General features: G+C 52.0%; 2 protein-coding genes across 10 annotated transcripts; both read left to right on the top strand.

The window, feature by feature from the left end:
• The first annotated feature begins 1,102 nt into the window (after positions 1–1,102).
• papolg (poly(A) polymerase gamma) lies at positions 1,103–9,333 on the top strand. Of its 8 annotated transcripts, none has more exons than XM_018740184.2 (22): positions 1,103–2,302; positions 3,250–3,417; positions 3,885–3,951; positions 4,035–4,110; positions 4,230–4,339; positions 4,496–4,549; positions 4,671–4,782; positions 5,062–5,151; positions 5,454–5,592; positions 5,794–5,866; positions 5,952–6,072; positions 6,178–6,262; positions 6,709–6,762; positions 6,917–7,027; positions 7,491–7,600; positions 8,010–8,131; positions 8,218–8,369; positions 8,450–8,544; positions 8,639–8,826; positions 8,905–8,985; positions 9,066–9,128; positions 9,224–9,333. In XM_018740184.2, exons 1-22 carry the CDS (start codon positions 2,286–2,288, stop codon positions 9,320–9,322), a joined length of 2,187 nt encoding a protein of 728 aa, XP_018595700.2. In that variant the 5' UTR covers positions 1,103–2,285; the 3' UTR covers positions 9,323–9,333. The 8 variants fall into 8 exon arrangements, 6 of the variants coding, with proteins under 6 accessions (XP_018595700.2, XP_029106766.1, XP_018595701.2 ...); XM_029250933.1 differs by having other exon boundaries at positions 9,069–9,128; XM_018740185.2 differs by having other exon boundaries at positions 8,639–8,742.
• rel (v-rel avian reticuloendotheliosis viral oncogene homolog) lies at positions 9,305–22,881 on the top strand. 2 transcript variants are annotated; one of them, XM_018740192.2, is made up of 11 exons: positions 9,305–9,339; positions 14,733–14,771; positions 15,493–15,632; positions 16,168–16,316; positions 16,947–17,038; positions 19,211–19,351; positions 20,494–20,598; positions 20,745–20,960; positions 21,167–21,235; positions 21,329–21,391; positions 21,484–22,881. In XM_018740192.2, exons 2-11 carry the CDS (start codon positions 14,738–14,740, stop codon positions 22,293–22,295), a joined length of 1,821 nt encoding a protein of 606 aa, XP_018595708.2. In that variant the 5' UTR covers positions 9,305–9,339; positions 14,733–14,737; the 3' UTR covers positions 22,296–22,881. The 2 variants fall into 2 exon arrangements, with proteins under 2 accessions (XP_018595708.2, XP_018595707.2); XM_018740191.2 differs by lacking the exon at positions 9,305–9,339 and adding an exon at positions 13,196–13,365.
• The last annotated feature ends 961 nt before the right edge of the window (positions 22,882–23,842 follow it).

Consider the following 23,842-nt stretch of genomic DNA (forward strand, 5'->3'; position numbering starts at 1 on the left):
GTGTACAGCGCTTCTGACCCCCACGGAGACACAAACCCCCCCGGCATCTCAGCGACACAGAGTAAAACAGGGTAAAAGTATCACCGTTACTAATTGCTTTACTGTACGTTGCACTGCGTTTCGTACTGCTTATTTTATACGTCTTTTTATTAGTAGTTACCATATTTTTCGTAAACATATGTGTTATTGTATATAATTACTGTTTTGTGTTTTATGGTTATAGGCGGTTTGTCGATCCACAGGGGGCAGAAAGTGCCAAAAACCTAAAGAACTGTTTATAACACGTTCCTTCCTGATATTGCATTCAAATTAAACATTATTCCAAAAACCAGATGATTCCTGTCAAGTAGCAGCGCGCACTGATCGGTCACATGCAGCTTTCCGGACATGTGTGCGGTACCAGTGTAAATAACTGTGTTTCTTCACTACTGTGTATCATCACACTTCCGTTTCCCAATGATTGTTCCGTACGTGAGAGCCTGTTTCCTTTAGTGCACGTGCCTTGAAAAATAAAGAATAAACTTTCATTAGCCTAGGGGGAAGTGGCCAGCAAACGGGCATCTCTTTATAATCTCTGTGTGTGTGTGTGTGTGTGTGTGTGTGTTTCATGGGTTTGCGGAGTGTGATCAAGCTCACAAACAGCCCCCCCCCAGACTCCTCTGCCGGAATCACCCCCGGCAAACGATCCGTATCGCGCGCTTGGGCATCCTCCAAGGAACACCGCCCTCCCCACCCCAGGGGCCCGCGCTCAACTGAAGGCGCTTCCAGCCACATGTCATGTCATCTGATCTGCTGTTGAGTAGAAGCATCGAGTGGTGGACCAACATCCCAGCGGGCATCACCTCGAGACGCTGAACAGTAACACGCACAGAGAGGGTGACGCTGTTCACCTGCTGAGCGCGTGCCGTGGTCCAGGGCCACCGCCTCTCCTGTGCGCGCACTCTTGGACAGCTCTATGTCCCGCACACCTTCGCTCGTGGCCTGTCCGTGGGCTCAGTGTCTCAGGGACACAGTAACTGGTCACGATCAGAGACGCGCAAAAAAGTAGGACGTGGCTGCAATGAAGTCACATTTCAGACTGCACTCAGCACTGCACTCACTGCACCGCAACTATATTTTACACCAGCGCGGCTCTATGTAATATTTTGTCGCTTTTAATAGGTAACTTTATGCCTATTTGTAAAACAAGAGCCGTATTAACCACTCGTTTTGGTGTTAGCCGAACATAAATATATTTTTTTGTACAAATTACAGTCACGGAGACAATACCTGATGCAAAGCCCTTAAATCATCTTCGTGCTTCTCATCATTCAACGTGTGCGGTCCTCTCTTAATGTTAACAATATTCATACGGCAGCGGTAAAAAATGATGGCACAGCTCTAGACAATCGGTTTTATGGAGACAGTCTTACGAATCCACAGTGGGTTTGTGCTTTCGCTGTGCTGCAGGGGAATGGGAATAGTGGAACAACCGGGCCCAGACGGTTGTCGTGCAAACGCAGCGCCGCCAGTCGCGCCTCGGACAAAAGCGAGGAATAAAAAAAAAGATGAAGAACAAGGGGGAAAAGCGGCTCCTTCCGCGCCGCTACCTGTTCTATCCAGCAGGTGTCGCTGCACAAGCGGGGATCAAGCGCCGCTTCCCGAACAGGGAGCGACAGAGAAAGGCCGCACTTGACACGCAAAGCACGCGAAGCACGCGAAGCACACACAGCAAGTTGAACCCCAACTTGGATGAATAACATGTAATAAATGTGTGAAAGAGATTCGACCAATCTTCCTGCCACTTGTACTTCACTAGTTTCTAAGACTGTCGTGTCGACCACACACATCCCTTCGATTGATAATCATAGCTACAATTTTAGGAAATGATCCTTTAGAAAATCTCCTTTAAGTTTAATGAAATGATCCTGCTGACGTCGAAAGTGACTCCAGTGGTTTTGAAACCGTTAACGCATAACGATTTATGCCACTTTTCTGCTAACGTGCGCGACTCTCGTAACCGTCCCTAAATTACTTCAATTGCTGTGTCGCTTTACTCCGCCGAGGGGCGCTGTAAACACGCGTTTCCATGTGCGACTACAGCTGGGCGAAGCGTAGCGCCGCTCTCGCAAAGCTTGTCGGGAACCCGGAAGCGGCCGTCGCAGAGGCTGCCGGGATGCGCGGGCCGCCATGTTGTAGTTCTCGAGGTGCGCTGCTGTTATAAAAAGGCACAGAAGGGGGTGCGCCGGTTCCCATGTGTTCAAAAGAGTGTGTGTGAGTGGAAGAGCGCGCGGCTGGGAGAGACCATGAAGGAGATGTCGGTGTAAGTGTCTCCGACGGGTGTTGGCGGGCGCTGGCGGGCGCTGGGGTGGACGCACGACGACGGGCCGCTCTCTCTCTCTCTCTCTCTCTCTCTCTCTCTCTCTCTCTCTCTCTCACACACACACTCACTCACTCACTCACTCACTCACTCACTCAGTCATTCATTCATTTTATTTGTGAAATGCACAACAGTATGGTGTACAATTACGTTGCTGGCAGATGTCTTTTCCACACACGCTCATGCCATGGGGTAACAGTCTGCTGCATGATTAAGGGTACAATGTAAGTAAGTTCAAAATATGCAAGACACAATAGGGGTAACACTAATAACTAAGTGAAACTAATGAAACCAGATGAGTTGTTACAAAACAACATAAAAAAAAAACAAACACACGTTCTCTCACACACACACCCACACCATCTTTCTGTGTCACTGTTCCCATTGCGCTACTGGAGATGTTCTCCACAAACGGCCCCTTCGCTGCTCTGGTCCTAACCCCCCACCCCCCACCCCCACAGCCCCTGTGGCCCCAAAATGCTGGAAATCCTTAAAAAGCCCAAACCACTGGACTTGAAGTACTTGGAAGCTGTAAAACCCAAACCCCTCAAACCCCGACGCGCTGAAAATTGTAAACCCGTAACACTCTTCAAACACCTAAACCCTGAGATGCGTAAAACCCTTTAAACCCTGAAGAGGCGTTTCTGATGGGTCCGGCGCCGAGTAACCCCCGGAGCACCGAAATCCTGACCCGTCGGCTCTAGTGAGCCGCTCCGCTTAGACCCGCAGGGGGTATGACGCTTCCGGTGCTCTCGGGGGGAGCTGTTGCACCGCGGTGTTGGAAACTGGTGTTCTTGCTTTGCTTTTACGCTGCTCTTACAGTGCATCTTGCTGAACTTGGCGAGAAACGTACTGGGATGCGATGGTTGCGGTGTGCGGTTTCTTCCCAGGTGCGGGAACGGCACGGTTGGCGGGCAGCCTCCCCTGAAGCACTACGGCATCACTTCTTCCATCAGCCTGGCGCTTCCCGGTGAGACGGATCACCTGTTAACCCAGAGGCTCGTAGAAGCCATGAAACTCTTTGGTGTCTTTGAGGACGAGGAGGAGCTGAACCACAGGTGCGTCCTCAAGTTTGCAGACATGCTATATTTACGTTTGTTGATCAGACACTTTTCTGCAAAGTCATTTACTGTTCAGAGTAAACAGAAGAGCATCAGCAACAGCACAACTTGTGTCTGACTCTGCCTTGTTGCTGGTTCGCATTCCTCCGGTAGCTCCTAAAGAAGTGATTTTCAAATAGAAAATACATAAATAATCATAGCAGATGGTGTTGGACTCACTGATGGAGCTGTCAGGAGATCAGGCGAGAAGTGGCTCTCAGAGATGGGTTTGTGACCTTTCTTCAGTGTAGGAAGAATTCAGCAGCTCTGAGGGATACAGGGAGTTCATTCCACTAATCTTGGGACAAAGTCGAGGACCAATATTGTTTACTGTTTCTTGGTGCATCATTTTTCTAAATGGGAAGCCTAAAGTCTGGAGAAAGTTCTGTTGGGGTCACATGTTCATGTTTTTATAATGTTTGCAGGTTGGAGGTTCTGGGCAAACTGAACTTGTTTGTGAAGGAGTGGATAAAGGAGATCAGTAAAACTAAGGTCAGTCACTCATGAGGGGATTCGATTTAACTGCTTCTCCAGCCTCAGTTCAAAGAACAAAACTTTTTTGCTCTCTGTCACAGAACCTCCCGCTGTCTGCCAGTGTCAGTGGCAAGATCTTTACGTTTGGATCTTTCCGGCTTGGAGTGCACACAAAAGGTAAAAACGGTGTTTCTTCACCCTGGTATCCCAGTTCCCCCTTCTGCTCCCGAGCTGCACGCTTTGGCTGAGAGGAGGGAAGCTGCTCTCGCACCCCAGCTCTAGTGCTCCTTTCTCAGGCGCGGACATCGATGCTCTGTGTGTGGCTCCCCGACACGTGGAGAGGGCCGACTTCTTCCTCTTCTTCTTTGAGAAGCTGAAGAAGCACGAGGAGATCAAGGAGTTGCGAGTGAGTGTGTGCAGTCATCTGCTGGGGTTGCTTTGGCAGTCGGTTGGTTCTCTGATGCCCTCCACATTTCCCAGTGGTCCTCGGTGCAGGACGTTGGGCTGGGACGCACATCTTCTCGCTGGTGCTCACGGTCTCTCTAACCTTGTTTTGACACAGGCTGTGGAAGATGCCTTCGTTCCAGTTATCAAATTCAAGTTTTATGGGATCGAGGTAAAAAAAAACGTTCTGTTTCGCCTCGAATATTACGGCTCCAGCAAACAGGGCTTCACGGTGGGGTCTCCTGTCTCCTGAACCTCAAATCCTGTTCCTCTGGCTCATTGTCATGGGGCAGATCGACCTCCTCTTTGCCAGGCTTGCTCTCCATACCATTCCTGACCATCTGGATCTGAGGGGAGACTTCCTGCTGAGGAACCTAGACATACGATGTATTCGCAGCCTCAACGGTAATTTGGCATCTGGTGTCGTTTCCCCGGGGGGCGCGGTGGTACAGCAGGTTTGGCCAGGTCCTGCTCTCCGGTGGGTCTGGGGTTCAAGTCCTGCTTGGGGTGCCTTTTGGTGGACTGGTGTCCCGTACTGGGTGTGTCCCCCTCCCCCTCCAGTCTTGTGCCCTGTGTTGCTGGGTTAGGCTCCGATTTGCCACGATCCTGCTTGGGACAGTGTGTGTATTGTTTCCTTGCCCCTTGACGGCCATGTGCACCCACTTCCTGTTCTGTGTCCCACAGGCTGCAGAGTCACTGACGAAATCCTGCACTTGGTGCCAAACAAGGAGAACTTCCGCCTCACACTGCGGGCCATCAAGCTGTGGGCCAAACGTAAGGCACCGTGGCAGGGAGTGACATGAACTTGTGTGGTAAGATGTCTGTGAACCTGGGCCAGCAGGTGGTGCAGTGGGTAGAGCCACTGCTTTCACACTTGAAGGTTGCATGTTTGAATCTCACCTCCTGCTGTAGTACCCTGCTCTAGTTAATTACTCTGCTGTATAAATTGGTAGATCAGTGTGAAGAGCTTAACACTGCTATGGAGTTTGGAAAGAAGTGTCAGATGAATGAATGTAAATAACTCCATAAATGATAAATGTAGTTTTCAGCACTCTTTCCTCTTCCTTCCTGTCCAGGACGTGGGATCTACTCGAATGTGCTCGGCTTCCTGGGGGGTGTGTCCTGGGCGATGCTTGTGGCACGAACCTGCCAGCTGTATCCCAATGCCATCGCTGCAACTCTGGTCTACAAGTTCTTCCTCATCTTCTCAAAGTGGTGGGTGGTGTGGTGTTCGGAGGGGCTCTGTGGTGGGCTGGGTGGCCAACGCGCTCAAATGGCGCATGCTGTGCTGCCTCCTGGTAGCCGCACTGCACCGCAGCAGCGATGTATTATGCGATGGACAGGCTGTCAGATGCTTTGAGGCCATGGTGAGCAGCAAAGCCATAGTTCAAATTTTTCGTCTCAAATGTCCCCCAGGGAGTGGCCTAATCCTGTGCTTCTGAAGCAGCCTGAGGAGAGTCACCTGAACCTGCCTGTCTGGGACCCACGAGTGAGTCTCCTTTCGCACCTGCGTCCTTAGGGGTGGGAATACCAGCCAGGGCTGATGTCTTGACTTGTTTGCTGCTCCCATTCAGGTGAACCCTGCAGACAGGTACCATCTGATGCCCATCATCACTCCTGCTTACCCACAGCAGAACTCCACCTACAATGTGTCCACCTCCACACGCGCCATCGTGACTGAGGAGTTCAAATATGGTACAAGGCAGGGCATTGTGGGAAGAAGGACCCGACTGCCGTGGTCAGCCTGGGCTCTCTCGCAGAGGACTTGGGTGTGTTTTCTGAAGCTTGTCTCGTCTCTAGGTCTCAGTGTCACAGAGGACATTCTCCTCGGCAAAGCTGACTGGTCGAGACTTTTTGAGCCTCCAAACTTTTTCCAGAAATACAAGTATGTAGAGCGTACTGATCACACTGACACCCCAGTTTCCAAGCACAGCTGGGAGGGGATCTGTTCAGCACTCTTTTTGCACCCAACTCAAAAGTGGCTTGTACCCATTAAAAGATCAGTAATACTGACATTGACCTTGATTTATTCAGCAGTTCAGTTCTGTAAAAGCCTGATATAGCAATAATAAATAAAAAAGCTTGTTTTTATTAAGCCATTAAAGCTAATTTAGGAAGCTGGAATTAAGTTAAATTAAGGTGGACCTGCTCTGCTTTTCTGTTTTGGTGCAAAATGAATTTATAAATGACCAGAAAATTTGTAAGTCAACACTCAGAGGAACGCTAGGACCCTTGACAAAATCCGCATGACTTGTCACAGAAACACGGTAGCTGAGAATGTCTGTGCAGTGCACCTCCTCACTGTCGTCGTTTCCTGACCCGCTTGAACAGACACTACATAGTCCTGACGGCCAGTGCGTCCACAGAGGAAAGCCATTTGGAGTGGTGAGTGTATCTCGGCGCTGTGGTCCCCACACACCTGTCCTCCACTGGCAATTCGTCATAACTCTTAACTTCCTTTCTTTTCGCTTCTTACCTAGTGAAATGCGTCTGTGTGTTTAGCATGTTTTGTTAAAGTCTTGTAGCCGTTTGCTTGTAGGATCGGTCTCGTAGAATCAAAGATCCGAGTTCTGGTGGCCAGTTTGGAAAGGAATGAGTACATCACCCTGGCCCATGTGAATCCACAGTCTTTCCCTGGCTCCAAGGACGAGTGAGTCCCCGTCTTCCTATATCTGCGATTACAAAAGCTGCTGCTGCTGCTGCCGCCTCAAGGGGACACCACATCCCCATCGTAGACTCCAGGAGAACAGTTCTGCACTCCTCTACAGCACCTCTGATCTTGCATACCTTTGTCTATAAACTTTTTGGAGTTTGGAGTGCTGGAGTGTTTTTTATTTTCAAAACATTTTATATCAGTACTTATAGGGCTGTAGATGGCACAGTAGTTACTCCTTCTCCCTTTGAATTGCCAGGTCGCAGGTTCAAATCTCGTTTACTTCTGGAATGCCCGGTAGCCAAGTACTTACTGTATTTTTTCCCCAGTGAAAAACCCTGCTGCATAAATGGGTAAATCAGTATAAGCTTAACGCTGTAAGTTGCTTTGGAGGTGTGTGAGACGAGTGTAGACTAAATGTGGTGTGACTTGAAAAACAATCGTCTCTCGTTTTAAGCAGAAGTGATTTTGTCTCGATGTGGTTCATTGGAATCATCTTCAAGAAGGTGGAAAATGCGGAGAGCATGAACATCGATTTGACCGGTGACATCCAGGCCTTCACAGACACGGGTGAGGGCCCTTGCTGTACCCCTGCTGCACCCCTGCTGCTCTCATGGGTTTGAGTGCGTTCTGTCAGCTGCTCTAAGTGTGTGTCTACAAACGCCTGTGTTTCATAGCCATCGGCGTTTTCTTTGCTGGTCTATGTGACGTTTTTGCCCTGGAGCACTTTGGCAATAATGCATTTTGTGTGTGTGTGTGTGTGTGTGTGTGTGTGTGTGTGTGTGTGTGTGTGTGTGTGTGGGGCATTGGAGGAAAGGAAGCAAAATTAGGGGTCTAATATGAATTTCTCATGGTTCCTCAGTACCCTGGTGTGTTGAGGAGGGGGGGGGGGGGACAGAGAAAAATCATCAATTTGTCCATTTTACCCTGTGGGTGTCATCAGCTCAGCAGTGTTGTTGCCTCTCATGCTCCTGTCCAGTGTACAGACAGGCCAGCAACGTGAACATGCTGAAGGATGGCATGAAGATCGATGCAATGCACGTGAAGAAGAGGCAGCTCCACCAGTATTTGCCCCCAGAGGTAGTGCAGAAGAAGAAGAAGGTAGGAGGGCAGGTTGCTCCACGGTCCCCACGGGTGTGTGCTGGGGCTCGTCCTTGTCAAGTTACTGTTCTATGCGCATTGAACAGAGCATTGCGGAGGTGAGCCGCGGTTGCGGAACGGGGGGTCCCAAGCGTTCCTCCTTGGACGGGAGCCGACTGGACAGCTCACAGGACACCGACTGTGGGACGCCCTTCACTTCGCCCACCTCGGCAAGCCGACCCGCTGCCACCACTAGCAGGTGGGGCTCTAGAGCAGCTCAGTTCTGGTAGGTCTGCGTACCGCTCCCTGGGGCTAACGGCTGACTGTGTTATACTGCAGTTCCCCGCCCCTACTGTGGATGGACAGCCCACCAGGCAGGGAGACGGCCCATCCAAAGGTTGAGCGGGGATCATCTGTCCCGGTGATGGTGTCCGGTGGGTACTGTGGGCTGAGCTGCAGGACGACGGGCAGCCAGGTTAGTGCAGCCAGCCAGCCAGCTGACAGCACCTTTGTCTCCTTTTCCCTTAGGACCTACAGCACCCCCCAATACTGCTGGCATCATCCCCCTAGTGGTGGACAGGACTTCAGTTTTGTGCCCAAACCCACAGACAAGCCTGCACAATGCAGCAGAGGTGACTGCCAGTGGCTCTGCCTCCAAGAGGCCTCACTCCCCACTTCTGGGAGACTCTTCCAGGAAGCTCAAAGACACAGCGAAGGTCTTTAGGATGCTGCTGGTCTGGGGTGCTTTTGAGATACAGGATCGCACATCACCGGTCGTTTTTCTGTTCCCGCAGCTGCTGTCTGTGGACGACTGCGCGTTCAGAGAGACGTCCCTGTCACCCAGCGAAGGGCAGGAGCAGGGTGTCCGGGCTGTGGTGGGTAGCTGCCCCTCTGTCTCCTGCAGTGTCCCTTGCAGACCCTCCTTGTTCCTCACCTTTGTGCACTCCTCCTTCAGCAGGGGGGTCTCAGTGGGACTAAAGCAATGCCAATCTTGACCATCTGCACATCTAGAACACAGGTAGCAGCTCTCTGCCAGAGGCAGTCAAAAGTGCACCGGTCCTTGTGACTGTCCTTGCGCTAATGCAGCGTTTCGGTCCTCCTGCCACCCCTCAGAGGCTGTCCAGCAAGGAGCTGCCAGACCCTTTGTCCCCCATCCCCACCAGGACCCTCCGCGTAGTGAAGAACGCCATTAAGATCACGCTCAACCGGTAGCTCCCCGCCTTTCCCAGGTGAGGTCGGCCGTTCTCCTGCCTAACTTCGTACCTGTGATCCGGACATGCCGCACACTCTGCCCAGCTCTGGAGTTGGAGCCCTGCAGGAACCCAGCCAGGTACCCTCTACCCAGCATCCCCTGGCTCTGTTCAGCACCGTTGTGGAAACTGGATGTGGCCTGACCCAGTAATGACATTGCACACGTAGTTTCTTCTTCTTTTTTCTTTTTTTATTTTATTTAAATTTAAGACTCAACTGGGCATGTCTAAAAACAGACCTGATACAAGTGCGGTTGATGTAGCTTATTTATTGTTTAAGTATTTGTCTTCACAGTCAGAATTTTTTTTCCAACACAATTTTAACCAAAACCTGAAAAAAACAAAAAAAAAAAAAAGCCTTTTCTTTTGTATGTGTGTGAGTGAGAGGATATTCAACGGATCTTACCCCACTCAGTGCTTAAAACCAAAGTACTGCTCCCAGTAAGGGCCTTTCAGTGGAACTGCCCTGTTCCTTTTCCCATGTTGCACGGTGCCACTGCATCCCGTGAGTAACAGTCACTGCTGATTCTTTCCAGGGTTCCAGTTTGTGTGTATTTTTTTTCCTCTCCCCCTTCCCTCCTTTTTTCATGTTGGCTTTCCTGTTGTTGCCATGGTAACAGTCACTCCAGTTCGCCTCCTGTGGAGGTCCTTAGCTGATGAAAACAGAGGAGGCGAAGCCCTTCTCGCATCCGCCGTGTGTTCGAGGCTTGTTCGTCTGTTCTTGGGATCCTTGACATTTTATTCCTACTTCTGTGTCTTTTTATATTTGCCACAAACACTGCAGTTGTGACTGGGACTCGTCCCATATGTCACTGCAGGCGGGGGAGGGCATCATTAAGCTGTTTTTTGTTGGCCAATGACTTGTTTCACTTGCTGTTTTTGTATGTAATATGTAATAGTGCCTTGTTCAAATAAGACCATAAAACCCCAAAGATCTGTTGTTATCCTTCACTGGTCCCAGTGAGTCTGCTTTTTCACGGTAGCGTACAGGTCTGGGCTGTAGTCCTGGTCCTGCAGATGCAGGAAGCGATGTGATAAACTCCAGTAGTAAAGTGACACAGGCAGAACTACACAGTGAGGACTGCAAGGCAGGATGTTTGTATTTGCATTCAGATGATTTGAACGGCTGTTTTACATGTTTGTGCACTGCACTGGCTCCTCATTGTAGCAATGCTTTGTACCAATTTTCAGCAGGTTATTTTGGCAACCAATGCCATGTTTTAAACCTCTTTTCTACACTTATGGAGCAGAATGACCTTTATTACCATCTGGTTGACAGATAGCAGTTGTGATCATCCAAACAGAATAGGAGTTGAATTAAACTCATTCCCACAGCATTTACAGCTGCTGTCTGTGGTTCTGGAGTGTTTCTGGTTACATCCTGTCCATCTTCTTACTGACCAATTATAATCCCTAAAAGAAAGGTCCACCTATGTGCTAACATCTTACCTGCCTGCACCACTCTCTGCATCTAGGAACAAAACGTCAAGCTCGTTCACGATCTCCCTCACCCCAGTGCATCTCCGCAAGCTGTTCATTTCAGCTGTGCCTTAACCGCAAAGCCAAAGGGGGTGTGAGAGACACAAGCTTACTGAACCAGGGTACACAGTGATCCAAGAAAGTTAACAAACTGATTTGTCCCCAGCTCTTCTCTGGTTAAATCATAGCCCAGACCCATTTCTTGATGTTCTGGTGCATGCAATAGCTACTCTGGCATATTTGACAAATGTGCTTTAATGGTGCACACTGGAAGTTCCCTCTGTAAATGTGGGCTTCTGAAGTGTTCAGAAACATGACAGGTGACCTGGAATGTGTGGACACCCTTCCAGAAGCTACTAGAAGGTGCTATGCGATTGTGCCTGTGCTCAGGTGTAACCTTTCATCCCTGAGCCCTTGCATTACATGCTTGCAGTCAGACTGCGTGCGTGCGTGCGCACTGCAAATAAAACCAGTAAAAGATAGACGTGCAATGCTGCACGTATTGCTGCGATGAATTAGTCAACAGTCAGCACTGGAGAGGAGCCACAGGTGGTTTTTTTTTTTTTTTTTTTTATAAAGTTATTTTCACCATTTTATTTAGATTAGTTTTACTCTAGTGCTGCTAAAATGTGAAATATTGTCACGCAGCCACACTGGACACACTGACGTGATGTGACGCACCACTTGCACCTGGTAGCCTGTCATGGTTACAGCTAATGAACAAAACTGACAGGTCTGACTTGCACTGGACCTGACAGTTTACCAGTGTGTTACCATGATTTCCCCTTTGAAGCCCCTTCTGCCCACAATGAGAGGGTTTCTGATGCTACACCTGAAGTGAGAATTTGAGGAGGACCAGGGGTCCCGGTTCGAGAGTTTAGATCTGCGCCTACAGTTCAGAATCCCTTCTCCCCATCACCTCGCCAACTCTGGAATAATGGACCTTGTGTCCCCATCTTCCTGTCCCATGGTTGTCCCAAAGAGTTAGTTTTTCTCATGTACTACTGGTATATCTGAGTTTTAACAAAACATGTCCCACAAATGCAGGGACATCTGCATCATTCACTGTTTACTGGTTGTGGTGCAGTAGGTAAAATGACTTACAAGCACAGCTGGGCATTGGGGAGCTGCTCTACCTTGTACATGAAAACATTTGATTTTGAAATGGTAACTTTTATTCCACATTTTTTTATTTTCTTTAAGGGTGTTGATATGTACTGTATTGTTCCCAGAGTTGTCACCTTGGAGAAAAGCATCTACTAAATGACTAAGTCTAAATGTGATAGAAGGCATACAGTCTCTGTGGGTTGTTCTGGTGCTCCAGTGTTCCAGTACTTCACTGGGTCGAGACCCACTCGGTGAGAGGGTGAGGTTGCTGGCCATGGTGCTAGAAAAGAAATGCTCTTGTTCCTTTGAAAGGAAAGGCTGTCTGTGCAGAGTGGGATCTCGAGTAAAGTACAGCTGTGTACGGAAGAGTAACGCTGAAGCGTGCTGGCCTGTGGTCGCTGGCGAGTGTCGTCGTGACGGGATGTAAGTCAAAAATACCCTGAAAGAGAGTTGAAGGGAGGGGTCCGTCTGTCTCCAGTCTCCTGTTTTTACACCGTTTTACTGGCACAGTGAAGGAAGTGATTTCCCAGTGTTTTCCCACCACTCACAATGGTGTTACCAAGGTGATGAAAGGACACTCTCCATTCATCACTGCAGTTCAACTTCAAAGGTCTTTATTAAAAAAAAATGGGTAGAACCCAACACAGATTTGCGTGCGTGTGCGGTAAGGCCCAACAGACGTTTGTATTGCATAATGGGCACTTAAAAACACAGCCTAAGCTTTTAAGATCTATAAAACCATTCTACAAGGAAACTTACCATAGTAAGTTTAGTACCGTTCTTTATATCGCATATCACATTTTACACCCCTTTATAAATGACGATGAACAAAAGCAGTAACGCAAAACACAGACTGGAGAAAGAGGTGCAGGTGTGACAATGAAGCAAAGCAGAAAAACTAAGTTATTGAAAATATCCGCTCACTCACTGTGTGTTTTATGATAGTAACACCCTCGGTAAAGAAGGAAGCACTCGTCCAGGACAGGGTCGCAAGGGTCACAGGGGTCAGGAGCCTATCCTGGAAGCGTAGGGGCAGAGCACCGCTCACTGAGGGATCTCTCTCACACACAAACACACGCACACGCACACGAACCCGCGCTGCGCCGCCGGCGACTTCAATACTCCTTCCCGACATTGTTTGTGTGACTCTGCAGCTCCGCACCGAGAGCGCGGCGCCGAGCTGCACACACTGTGTATGTGTGTGAGAGTGAGTGAGTGAGTGAGACAGCTCCGCGCAAGGACGTGCAGCACTTCGCTCGGGAGCGCGCGCGCGCGGGGGCGCGCAGGGAGAGCGGGCGGAGCCTGCGGGGGATTCCCCGCCCCGAGTCCCTTCTCTTAAAGCCTTGGGCCGCTCACGAGCTCGAGACTCGGCGCTCGGATCCCCCAGCAGCTGCGCCAGGTGTTCTGTCGTCATGGCGGGTGAGTCGCGAGCTCCGCTCCTTCACTTGTACCCGCCGTCTGTCTGTCCCTCTGTCTGTCCCTCTGTCTGTCCCTCTCCGTCCCCCCAGCCCCAGGTGCGCGCTGTAACTGTACAGGACTGCTGTCGCTGTGTTGTACTGCGTTACTGTATCTCAGTCAGTGCTCGCGCTCTGAACGCGCTCATGGAAACACAGAAAGTTTCGCTCGACGCTTGACACACACTGACTACTTAGTTTGAACGGCTCGTGCAGCTCATGCCAGGCTCCAAGTTCAACGAACGCGGTTGTTGAGATTCGTTCACTATTTTATCTGTTGTTGTTTGCTAAATACTTCTCTCTCTGTTCTTCGCGAATCCCGGCTTTGATCCGTCCCAATTAATAACAATAGTAACAGTAGAAACAGAAAGCCCGGGGACCGCAGCAGGCTGGCTCTCAGTCTCAGGCCAGGGTGTGTTAGTTCTGTACTGTAGTGTGTGTCTTAAACTGCGTATCGTGACGTGTCATGATGCTGACTACCACCACCACGATGATGATGATGATGATGCTGAAGAAATGTGATTGAAGAGATCTCATTTAATTTATCTCTCATATTTATGAACGTGCGCTGAGTGAACACAGGAAGGCGGAAGGGAGACGGAGTGGGAACTCCGAGTGGAACACAGAGTAAAACAGGGGAAAACGTGGTACTGTATGTAAAAATGAAAAGAAAAGCATGTAAATCATGAGATGGGTGTGTCTGCGCTCTTAAGTGCTCCTCATCAATGAAAGTGCTGAAAGTGTGAGGGCTCTCTCTCTCTCTCTCTCTCTCTCTCTCTCTCTCTCTCTCTCACACACCGGTCTCCTATACTTTCATTACTTTGGTCACACTGGTATTTTAAATATGAGTGTCTCTGCTGATGTCACACTGTCGGGGAGGGAGGGGTCACCAAACTGATGGATCAATTGATCGATTGATTTGAGATCATTTTTGATGGACCGACTCCTCACTGAACAGCCCAGCTGCTTCACTGGGGACTGAGCTCATGGGTGGGCAGCAGGGGGCATAGTGGTTAGAAACAGTAAATACAATCATGTCTGAATTTGCCTGGTGCTGCTGCTGCGGGACAATTGATACTGTAGAAGTTACCCTGCAGTATAAATGGTAAATCAGTGTAAGTAGCTCAGTGGTCAAACCTCACTCACAGTGTGAGTCGCTTTGGAGAAAAGCGTGAGATAAATGAATGAAAAATGGAAGTGAAAGGAGTTCTGAGTTCACAGCTCCAGGTTCTTGGCTCTACCAGGTCCTGCTCTTCCCTCTGCTTGACCGTGTTTATTGACCCGTTATTCTTGACCGTTTCATTCACTCACTGACTCCTTCATTCCCAACAGCCTCCATGTTTCCACTGACCGGCGACTCCCACCTCTTAGGTAAGACCTTCTCCACACGACACTCTGACACTGACTGAGAGAGGAATCAATGGGCTCTCAGTCATCTATCCTCAGTCATCTATTCCCCCCCGTTGGGCTCAGCGACAGGACTCTCGAAGGACATGGAGTGCAACACTTTTACGCTGTTACACGTGTTTACCGCCGTAATCCGCCATGTGGCCCACGAGTCCAGTGGCAGCATGGTCCGTTCTGTAGGGCGGTGCGGTCCAGGGCAGGGGCCCCGTCCCCCCAATAACCATAGACTATAAACACATGAGTCTCCAAGTGGAAGAGCAAACAGATGCTGCTGCAGTCAGAGCTCTGTAGGGGGGGCTCTCTTACGCAACTTTTCCACTGATAAACATGTCGATTCAGTGGAAACTGTGCATCGGGGCGGTTCAGGAGTCGGCGAATCTGAACACAGTCTGCCGTCGCTCTGCCTTCGCGCCACCTGGTCTGAGAATGGAGCCGGTACCTGTATGCAGGACCCCTAACGGGGCGCCACCCAGGGCTCGTTCACCTGCCCAGGGACTCTGGGCTCCACACTTGTCCTGCCTAGTCCAGGAGATCCAGGACCTTTAACAACCTTAACCGTTAGCGCCTGCAGAGCCTGCGGTGCGCAGCTGTGCTTTTCCTGGAACACCTGCACAAGCGCGGTACTTATACTCATGAAGCTCGCGGTGTTCAGTTTACCCTAATCATTACATCCCCGTGTGGCCAGTGGGAGAGCCCTGCGTTCAGATCTTCGAGGAGCCCAAGCAGAGGGGCATGCGCTTCCGGTACAAGTGTGAGGGACGCTCAGCTGGCAGCATCCCGGGGAGGATGAGCACCGACAACAACAGGACCTACCCCAGCATCCAGGTGTGTATGAAGCACCACCCTTATTCTCCTGGCTCTGCCCACCCGGCATGCTTTGAGCTGTGTGTCAGCTGCAATACAAGTTGTAGGCTCGAAAGAGGCATGATCTTCCTGTGCAGGTTGTGTGTGCAAGAGTGTGAGAGAGTGTGTATGGCCTCTATGCATTTCCAGCTCTGTGGTTTCTGCTGAGAAATGGTTCACTTGTGTGACAATGCTCCACTGAGGACGCTCTCAAGGTCCATGAGAAGACACCGCTGCGCCAGGTGTGTTTGTGGGGGGTGGTGAGTGCGGTTGGCTCCTGCTCATGGGGAAAGGCCTGCAGGAAACCACCGCCTCTCCATCTCCCCCAGCTGCACCGTGGCACAAGGGTTTGATGCCCTGGCTGAACGCCCGAGTGTGTGTGTGTGTGTGTGTGTGTGTGTGTGTGTGTGTGTGTGTGTGTGTGTTATGGGAAGGTTTGCCACATGATGCCTCTGCCTCAGCTCCCCACCCCTCCCAGAAGACAGTCTCACCTTACATTCATCTCGTCTCACTGCAGATTCTGAACTACTGTGGGAAAGGCAAAGTGCGGGTTTCCCTGGTGACCAAGAGCGAGCCCTACAGGCCACACCCCCACGACCTGGTGGGCAAGGACTGCCGGGACGGCTACTACGAGGCCGAGTTCGGGCCCGACCGCAAGGTCATTGCGTAAGTCTTGTGGACGAGCGCTACAGCAGGAGGTGCCATTCGAACCTGGGTCCTTTGAGTCCTAAGGCAGTGGCCCAAACCACCACGCTACCAGCTGCTCCTTATTAATACACACTTACCCATTATTAGATATCAGTTGTTATTCAGTCACCTTTGAACGTCACACATTGAGTCCTAGGGCAGCACCCCGTGAACTGCGCCGCTCACATGTTCTGACCAAGTGCTTCCAACTGTCCTTGGTGTGTTCATGGTTGCCGTGTGCTCCACATTCATACGGCTTTTATTCATATTCATCGCTGGAGTGAGAAAACCAGGGGCTCTTGTGGTTTACGATCCCACGGTGATGTCTCGCAGTGATGTCATCACTTTCCCCACCCACACGCAGCCCTGGCCCGCGTACCGAGCAGAGGGGTTTCCCCTAGTGAAGGGCAGGGGTGGCTCGACCGTGCAGCGGCCAGCGGGCCAGCGCTCTGACCGACTGCGGGGCATCGTGGAGCGTCCTCTCATCGTAGCCCAGCAGGGTCCATGCTGTAGTACTGTGATGCGGCGCCACCGTGTCTGTGTGCGGGGTGGTGGCGGGCGGTAGCACAGGTGAAAGATGGGTCTGACCATGACTCGGTTGCCTTCCAGGTTCCAGAACCTGGGAATCCAGTGTGTGAGGAGGAGGGAGGTGAAGGATGCCATCGTACAGAGAGTGAACCGCGGCATCAACCCGTTCAACGGTGAGGGTTCTCTTCCGGTCAGCTCCCCGCCGGGGGTCAGAGCGCGGGAATCGCCCACATCTCGCCACCACTTCACTCCAAAGAAATTCGACAGATGCCGGAAACCTCTGAGCAACACACGGACTCAAATGGGACAGTCTGGTTCTGTTCTGCCTCTGAAAGAAGGAATAAATTTTAGTGCGCTCCTAAAACAATTATTAGGTTATAGCACTTTGGATGAGTTGCTCTGCGGCTAGCGGAATGGTAGTGGCTATGAGCGTCGATACATTAATACCAGAAGCACGCTCATACGGTAGGGCTGTCAGCCCGTTCCCACCCAGCCCCCAGTTTGGACACAATGATCCCTTTCTACAGCCATTCTTTCGGTGAATCACGCAACCACACGCAGTTGTGGCAGAACAAACATGGCGCCGAAGGGATTTGATCAAAATGTGAGGGAAAACCACACAAAGGGAGTCTGAAAGAAAGGGGAAGCGAGAGCCGGTCGGGGCGTGACTCAACATGGCGCCTAAGAAGGGTGTCGCGCTGCACCCGAGGTTCCGCGGCCACCGGCGCCGCTCCTTCTGGGGCCCCTGTGAAGCAAGGGCCCGTCTCACTTCTGCAGCGAAACCCATCTGCTTCCTGCAGCAGAGAGCGGCGAGCGTTCGACTTCCTGAAATGGGTTCGCGTCCCGCCGGCTCTCGGCCGCATCTCCCGGGGTCCGCGATCGCACGCACGGTTGCTGCCTGACCACCTGCAGTGGGTGCGAGAGCTGCCGTTGAGTGGATCCACAGAGAAACGTGTCGGTCTGCTGTGGTACGAAGAACAGAAGTTTGAACGGGACGCTTGCAGTGACATGTAGGAGGAACCGCCCCCGCAATGTTGCACTATTAGCGCTGCACTATGAATGTGGCACTATTAATATCGCATTATTGGCATTTCCCTATTAATGTGACACTATTAGCGCTACACTATGGTGACACACTACTAGCGTCGCACTATTAGCTCTGCCTTCATCTTTCTAGCTCTTTGATGTATTGCTTCTAGCTACAGTTTCTTCTGTTAGCTTTACTATGGAGATGAAACATACAGATCTTCGGGCCCGCACCACCCCCACCCCATGCAGCGCTTCCTCTCTGAGGGCTGAGATTAACCCTCTAAGCGCTGGAGAAGCCTCTGGTCCATGTGATGTTGAGCTGCGGACTGCAGTCGACCCTCTGTTTTTCGGGTCTTTAGTTGGGCAAAGTTGTCCCGCCCCTTAGAACAGCTCTGCAGGGTCTCTCCTTCACGAGTGATGATGTCGGTAACGAAACGAGTGCCCGTAGTCGCGAGGCGCACCTGGACGAGGATGCTGCTCATTGACTGTACGGCCCAGTGGCCCGGAGGCTCCCCGTTGACCACACCCATCTGGGCCTCTCAATGATTGGAGATCCCAGGCCAGGGAGTGACCGCTGTCCCGATGGAGGATTGCAGTCGGGGCTGAGCTTTGGGAACGGGCTTCTCGCCGTGCTGTCATCCAGACCGGCGTAACGCCGCCCCCAGAACTGAAAACGCATCAGGACTGTAAGAAAAGGACAGTGGAACGAGACCCAAAAAGGGCAAAAGTCAAGGTGTGAGTCACGGGAGGGAGTAGGAGGGCGAGAAGTTCAATATCCAGTCCCACGGAGTGATCGCACCCGCCCCCGGGGCACCGTCCCTAATTCAGTCTAAACCACTAACCAAGTCGCTCTCGCCCTACCACCTGCACTCTCTCTCTCTCTCGCTCTTACGGCCTACTCTCGCTCTCTCCTCTCCGCGGTCGAGTTTTACGCGAGTCTGGGGGCTGCTCTCTATGTCACACTCCGCCTAGCTGCAAGGAGCCTGAAGGTGTTTCCGCACCCCCCGGCCTCCGCCCCCCCATCTGACATCAGCGAGCGGCCGATGACCTCAGCTGTAGGTGGACATGAGAGATCCCCGGGATAAAATTTGCGAGACGCAAACCTGCGCATACACGTGTTTGTCCCGCACTCGCTGGCGCCCCACACAGGCGGTCTTTGGTCTCCCCTGCACTTGTCCTCCCATCCTGCTCTCTTTTGCCTTTTCTTTCCCTCATTCCATCACAGCTTTACACCTCAGTCTGAACTCTGCCGACCCCCCTTCTTTGTCTCCGGTGCATGATTTGCCATTTACCGTAGTGACCTTTGCCCCCCGCAGTATCCCGCGAGCAGCTGCTACAGACGGAGGAGTACGACCTCAACGTGGTGCGGCTCTGCTTCCAGGTGTTCCTGCAGGACCAGTCGGGTCATTACACTCGAGCGCTGAGACCCATCGTCTCCAACCCCATCTACGACAACCGTGAGTAACGGCTCCCTCCCGCCAAACAAACTGCCGTTCCGCCTCATTAAAGCAGGGACCCAGGTTCAAGGTCCGAGTATTTCCAGTCAAGGTACTTACCCTGCACCGGTAGAGTAAAAATAACCCTTCCGTATGAATGGGCAAATCAGTGCAAGTAGTGCAGTGCACAAACCTCTCGCTGTAAGTGATCTTGCGGAGAAGCACCGGACAAAAAATGGTTTATCTCAGTTAATAGTGTGTGTGGCGCTTTGGGCACCTGTTGCTAGAGGGGTCGAGCGAAGGACATCTGTGCGTGAGGAGACTGAGCTGAACACCACGTTGATGGAACACCGAGGACCTTGTCCCGTCGCAGTGCTCCCCTTGTCCCCCTGTCCTCCCCCATCACTCTGTCCCCATGGCTCTCTGTCCTCCCTCTGCCCTTCTGTCGTTCTGTCTTTCTGCTTTCCTGCCCCTTCGCCTGTCCCCCCCCATCCTCCCCATCCCTCTGTCCTCCCTCTCCCTCTGTCCTTCAGTCCTTCCTCTTTCCTTCCCCTCCCCCTATTCCTTGCTCGCTCGCTCGCTTGCTGCAAAAGAGGAACACACAGCAGTTCCCCTTTCTTTCAAAATCTCTCCAAACACACGCTGGCACTTCCTCTTCCGAAAGGCTGATGTGAGATTTAAGGTCCCCCGTCGGGCCCTGTGAGATGCTGGAGTGCTGTGGAGGCGGAGCTTGGGGGTCCGCTGGGAGGGGACATTGCAGGTGGCGCGTAAGCCCAGCTGGAGAGACACGACCCTACATGACCTCTTCCTGCTGCAGTGCATCATGGGAGGCCAGACTGATGGACTGGTCAAAGCCCTTCGCTGCTGCAGTTTTCTGCGCAAATTGATGGACAGCTGGTAGCGAGGTGGTTAAGGCTGCTGCCCTTAGACCTGAAGGTTGCAGGTTTGAATCCCACCCCCAGCTTCAGTACTCTTGAGCAAAGTACTTACCCTGAATTGCTCCTGTGAAATTACCCTGCTGTAGAAATGGGTAAATAACTGTGAAGCACTTTAGAGTAAATGTAGACATGCAGAAATCAACATTCAGTGCAGATCCTCTGTGGATTCAGGGTCTTTGGGATTCGTTGGTTGCCTGACCTTTGACCTCTTCCCCGACTCCCCAGGAGCCCCCAACACGGCAGAACTGCGCATTTGTCGTGTCAACAAGAACAGTGGCGGCGTCAAGGGCGGGGATGAGATCTTCCTGCTGTGCGACAAGGTGCAGAAAGGTGGGTTTGAGCCACAGGGGAGAGACAGCAGCAGGAGAGTCGCGCTGCGAACTCGGTCATCCTCTTCGCTGACAGTCCATACATCGTCTTCTCGTGAAAGACGAAACACTTTCCCTCCGTCCATCCGTCCCTCCCTTTCTCCGCAGACGACATCGAGGTCCGATTCTTCACTCAGACCTGGGAGGCCAAGGGCTCCTTTTCCCAGGCTGACGTCCACAGGCAGGTGGCCATTGTCTTCAAGACCCCCCCATACTTCGACCCATCCATCACATCCCCCGTGACTGTGCACATGCAGCTGCGCCGTCCCACTGACCAGGAAGTCAGCGAGCCCATGGAATTCCGCTATCTGCCTGATGACAAAGGTGAGACGTAGGCGGGGCCTGGCAGGTCCATCTCTTGCCTGACAGCTGTGATTCTCCACCTTTCACCTGACTGATTTTGTCAACTGTGGACTTCTGGGACTCTTTGGACTTGGAGAAGTGTTCTCGCCAATCACAGTGCTGCACTCCTTTGGTCCTTTGGATACTCATTGCTGGCACGTGTGTGTGTGCGCGTGTGTGTGTTACAGACCCCTACGGCTGCCAGGAGAAGAAGCGAAGGAGGGAGGACCTGATGAAGGTATTGCCGACTTTCTCAGGTGAGGAGCTCGGCGCAAGACACGGCCCGCTTCCTGACAGGGTGAAAAAGGTATAAGTGATGTAAAAACACTGTGCTGCTCTCTGTTCTGCAGGAATGAGCTCCACAAACCGAGTGAAGTTGTCGGCGCGGACTCCCACCACGACCGTGAAAAAAGGTTCGAAATACAAACGCGTTGCGTGTGTTGTGTGCGCTGCTGGAGTGGCAGTTCTGTCGTGGTGTTTATTCGGTGTGTTTTCGTTCCCGCAGAGCCACTCCACATGTTCACGAAGCCGCTGATTTCCAGCCTGATGTCTCAGACTGCGGGGGGAACCTACAGCAGCAGCGCGGCATATCAGCCGACTCCACAGCGCCCCATGGTGGCGCCGCCCCCCATGGGCCAAGCGCCGCTCTCCACCAACCCGACGTGGCTGCTGCCCAACCCGGCACCGCCTGTCTCCCTGGACACCCTCCAGTTCAACACGCCCCCCCCTTCGGCGACTCCCACATCGGTGTTCCCGGGAGGCACGGGGGAAGAGCATGGCGGCAGCCTGCCCCAGCTCATGGAGGGGGACCTGCAGTGCCTGATGGCGGAACCCCAGGCTCCGGAGACCCCAGCATGGGGGGCCCAGCAGCAGCTGCTCCAGCGCCTGCCCCCTGTCAAGGAGCCCAGGGCTTCCTGGTCCAGTTACGGCGTCCCGCCCCCCCAGGGCTTGCTGAACGGCAGCGGCTGCCCCCCCGCGCCCATGACCCTCGACTACCTGCACCTCATGGAGACCGAGGAGATTCTGCAGCCCTTCAACCCCCAGCTGGTGTTCCAGGCCAAGCAGGAGACGCCCACGTCGGGACAGGATCCAAACCCCAGTGCGGCCCTCATGACTTCGTCCAACTGTGGCCCGTCTTACACCCCCCTGGTGCCCGCCCAGCCGGTGACCAACGGCGGAGCCCTGGAGGCCCTGAGGCAGGCTGGTGGGGGGGCGTCCAGCAGCCCCGGTTCCACCGCACACAATAACTTTGGCAACGGGGTTGGCGGCGAGACTCGGTTTGACACCATCAACTGGCCGTCGTTCTTCACAGAATGACGGCAGCGATGACGTGCGGCAGCTTCCCGGTAGGAGGTCTCCGCTGGCGGCGCACACGAGCTGGGACTCGAACTGGAGCTGGAACCACGCGGTCGGAAAGGGTCTCTTATAACTGACTGTGTGGTTTTGCGCTATACCTGGACCGGGTGGCCTGCCCCCCCATGTGAACCGCACTGACCCTCCTACCGCCGGCATCAGAACGGATTTTGTCTGTGACACAGCTCCACATTCACTGGGATCGTGTTTGTGTTTCGCACGTGAACTGAGCCGAAGCTGTGGGACACGGTGACCTCAGACGCACTTTCGTTTGACGAGGAGAAGTGAGAGGAGGCTACGCTCCACTGTAATGCCCGTGTCATGTCGAACCCTTCGCCAACAGGAGCTCTGCACTTTTCTGGGCGCCCTGTGCCCACGCGCCGCCGCCCGTGGTTCTCTGGCGTGGTTCCGCTTTTCGGGGGCGGAGCTTGTGAACCGGGCACCTCGCCCTGTACGCTTAGTGCTGTACATTTCCCACACCTGCCTTTCTTTGAAAGATATACACAGAATGTTTTCTTAGTTTTATATGTAACATGGTTTGTAATTTAAGTTCATCTTCAAGAAGCAATGACTGTATTTAATGTATAATTAACGTTTTTGAAATTGTCAATAAAAATTTGTTTCATACATTTTCTTTTTCATTGTTCCAAAAACATTGAAAAACACATCACCCTCAATCCAAAGGGCAAACGGGACTGTTTCTGTGCACTGATGTGCTGGGGCTTCCACTCAGGGTAGTGCCGTGTGTACATGGTTTTACCACTTCCCCACGAGTACAGCAGCAGGTCTTAGATTTGAGCAGACAGGCATCTGGTTGCACGGCCACTTCCTTTGCTGCTGCACGGCGCGCGTGTGTGTGTGTGTGTGTGTGTGTGTGTGTGTGTGTGTGTCACCTGCAGCTTTGTGTTTGTGCAGTACAGCTGGAGGTGATTCATGTCCAACCACAGGGCACTTGTGGTGTGTGAGAGAGAGAGAGAGAGATACTCAACACCAGCACCCAGACATGCCAGCTATAATGTATACTTAGAGTCCACAAGGCACTTACAGTTTGTATCTCCAAGAAAACAAAGTGACACCCACCCCCAACCCCTAGGTCCATGCTGGCCAGCACGGTGCTTCATTTTTATAACAATAATAATTTGTTATAACTTATAGCTCCTTTAACAGCAGCTCCTCAAAGACCTTTGCAGTACAAGGAAAGAGAAATAGGCAACAGTTAGAATAAAAGACTTGAATGGTCGATACATGCGGTGAATCGGACACTTTCCATCATCGATGTGGAGCGGAAACCAGGCGGTAAGAGTCTGCTGAAGATGCGGTAAATAATACCGAGAGAGTGGAGTACGGTGACGGGGATGTGTCCGAACATAGCAGATACGTGAGAGGGAGTGGAATGAGCAGCGGAACTGAACATTAATGGCTGTAATCAATCTACCGATGAATATATAGGGTTTGACTGTACGCTGTGTAACCATTTCAAGTTCAATTCCATGAAAACAAGCGCAGGAGTT

Source organism: Scleropages formosus, chromosome 4 (assembly GCF_900964775.1).
Source record: "Scleropages formosus chromosome 4, fSclFor1.1, whole genome shotgun sequence".
Classification (NCBI taxonomy): domain Eukaryota; kingdom Metazoa; phylum Chordata; class Actinopteri; order Osteoglossiformes; family Osteoglossidae; genus Scleropages; species Scleropages formosus.

Bases quoted from the DNA above. Each gene is read 5' to 3' on its own strand.
- rel (XM_018740191.2), top strand. The intron at 15,633-16,167 runs GTGTGTATGAAG...GTCTCACTGCAG, and splicing joins GGACCTACCCCAGCATCCAG to ATTCTGAACTACTGTGGGAA. The intron at 16,317-16,946 runs GTAAGTCTTGTG...GTTGCCTTCCAG, and splicing joins CCCGACCGCAAGGTCATTGC to GTTCCAGAACCTGGGAATCC.
- papolg (XM_018740184.2), top strand. The intron at 3,952-4,034 runs GTCAGTCACTCA...TCTCTGTCACAG, and splicing joins AGGAGATCAGTAAAACTAAG to AACCTCCCGCTGTCTGCCAG. The intron at 5,867-5,951 runs GTGAGTCTCCTT...GCTCCCATTCAG, and splicing joins TGCCTGTCTGGGACCCACGA to GTGAACCCTGCAGACAGGTA.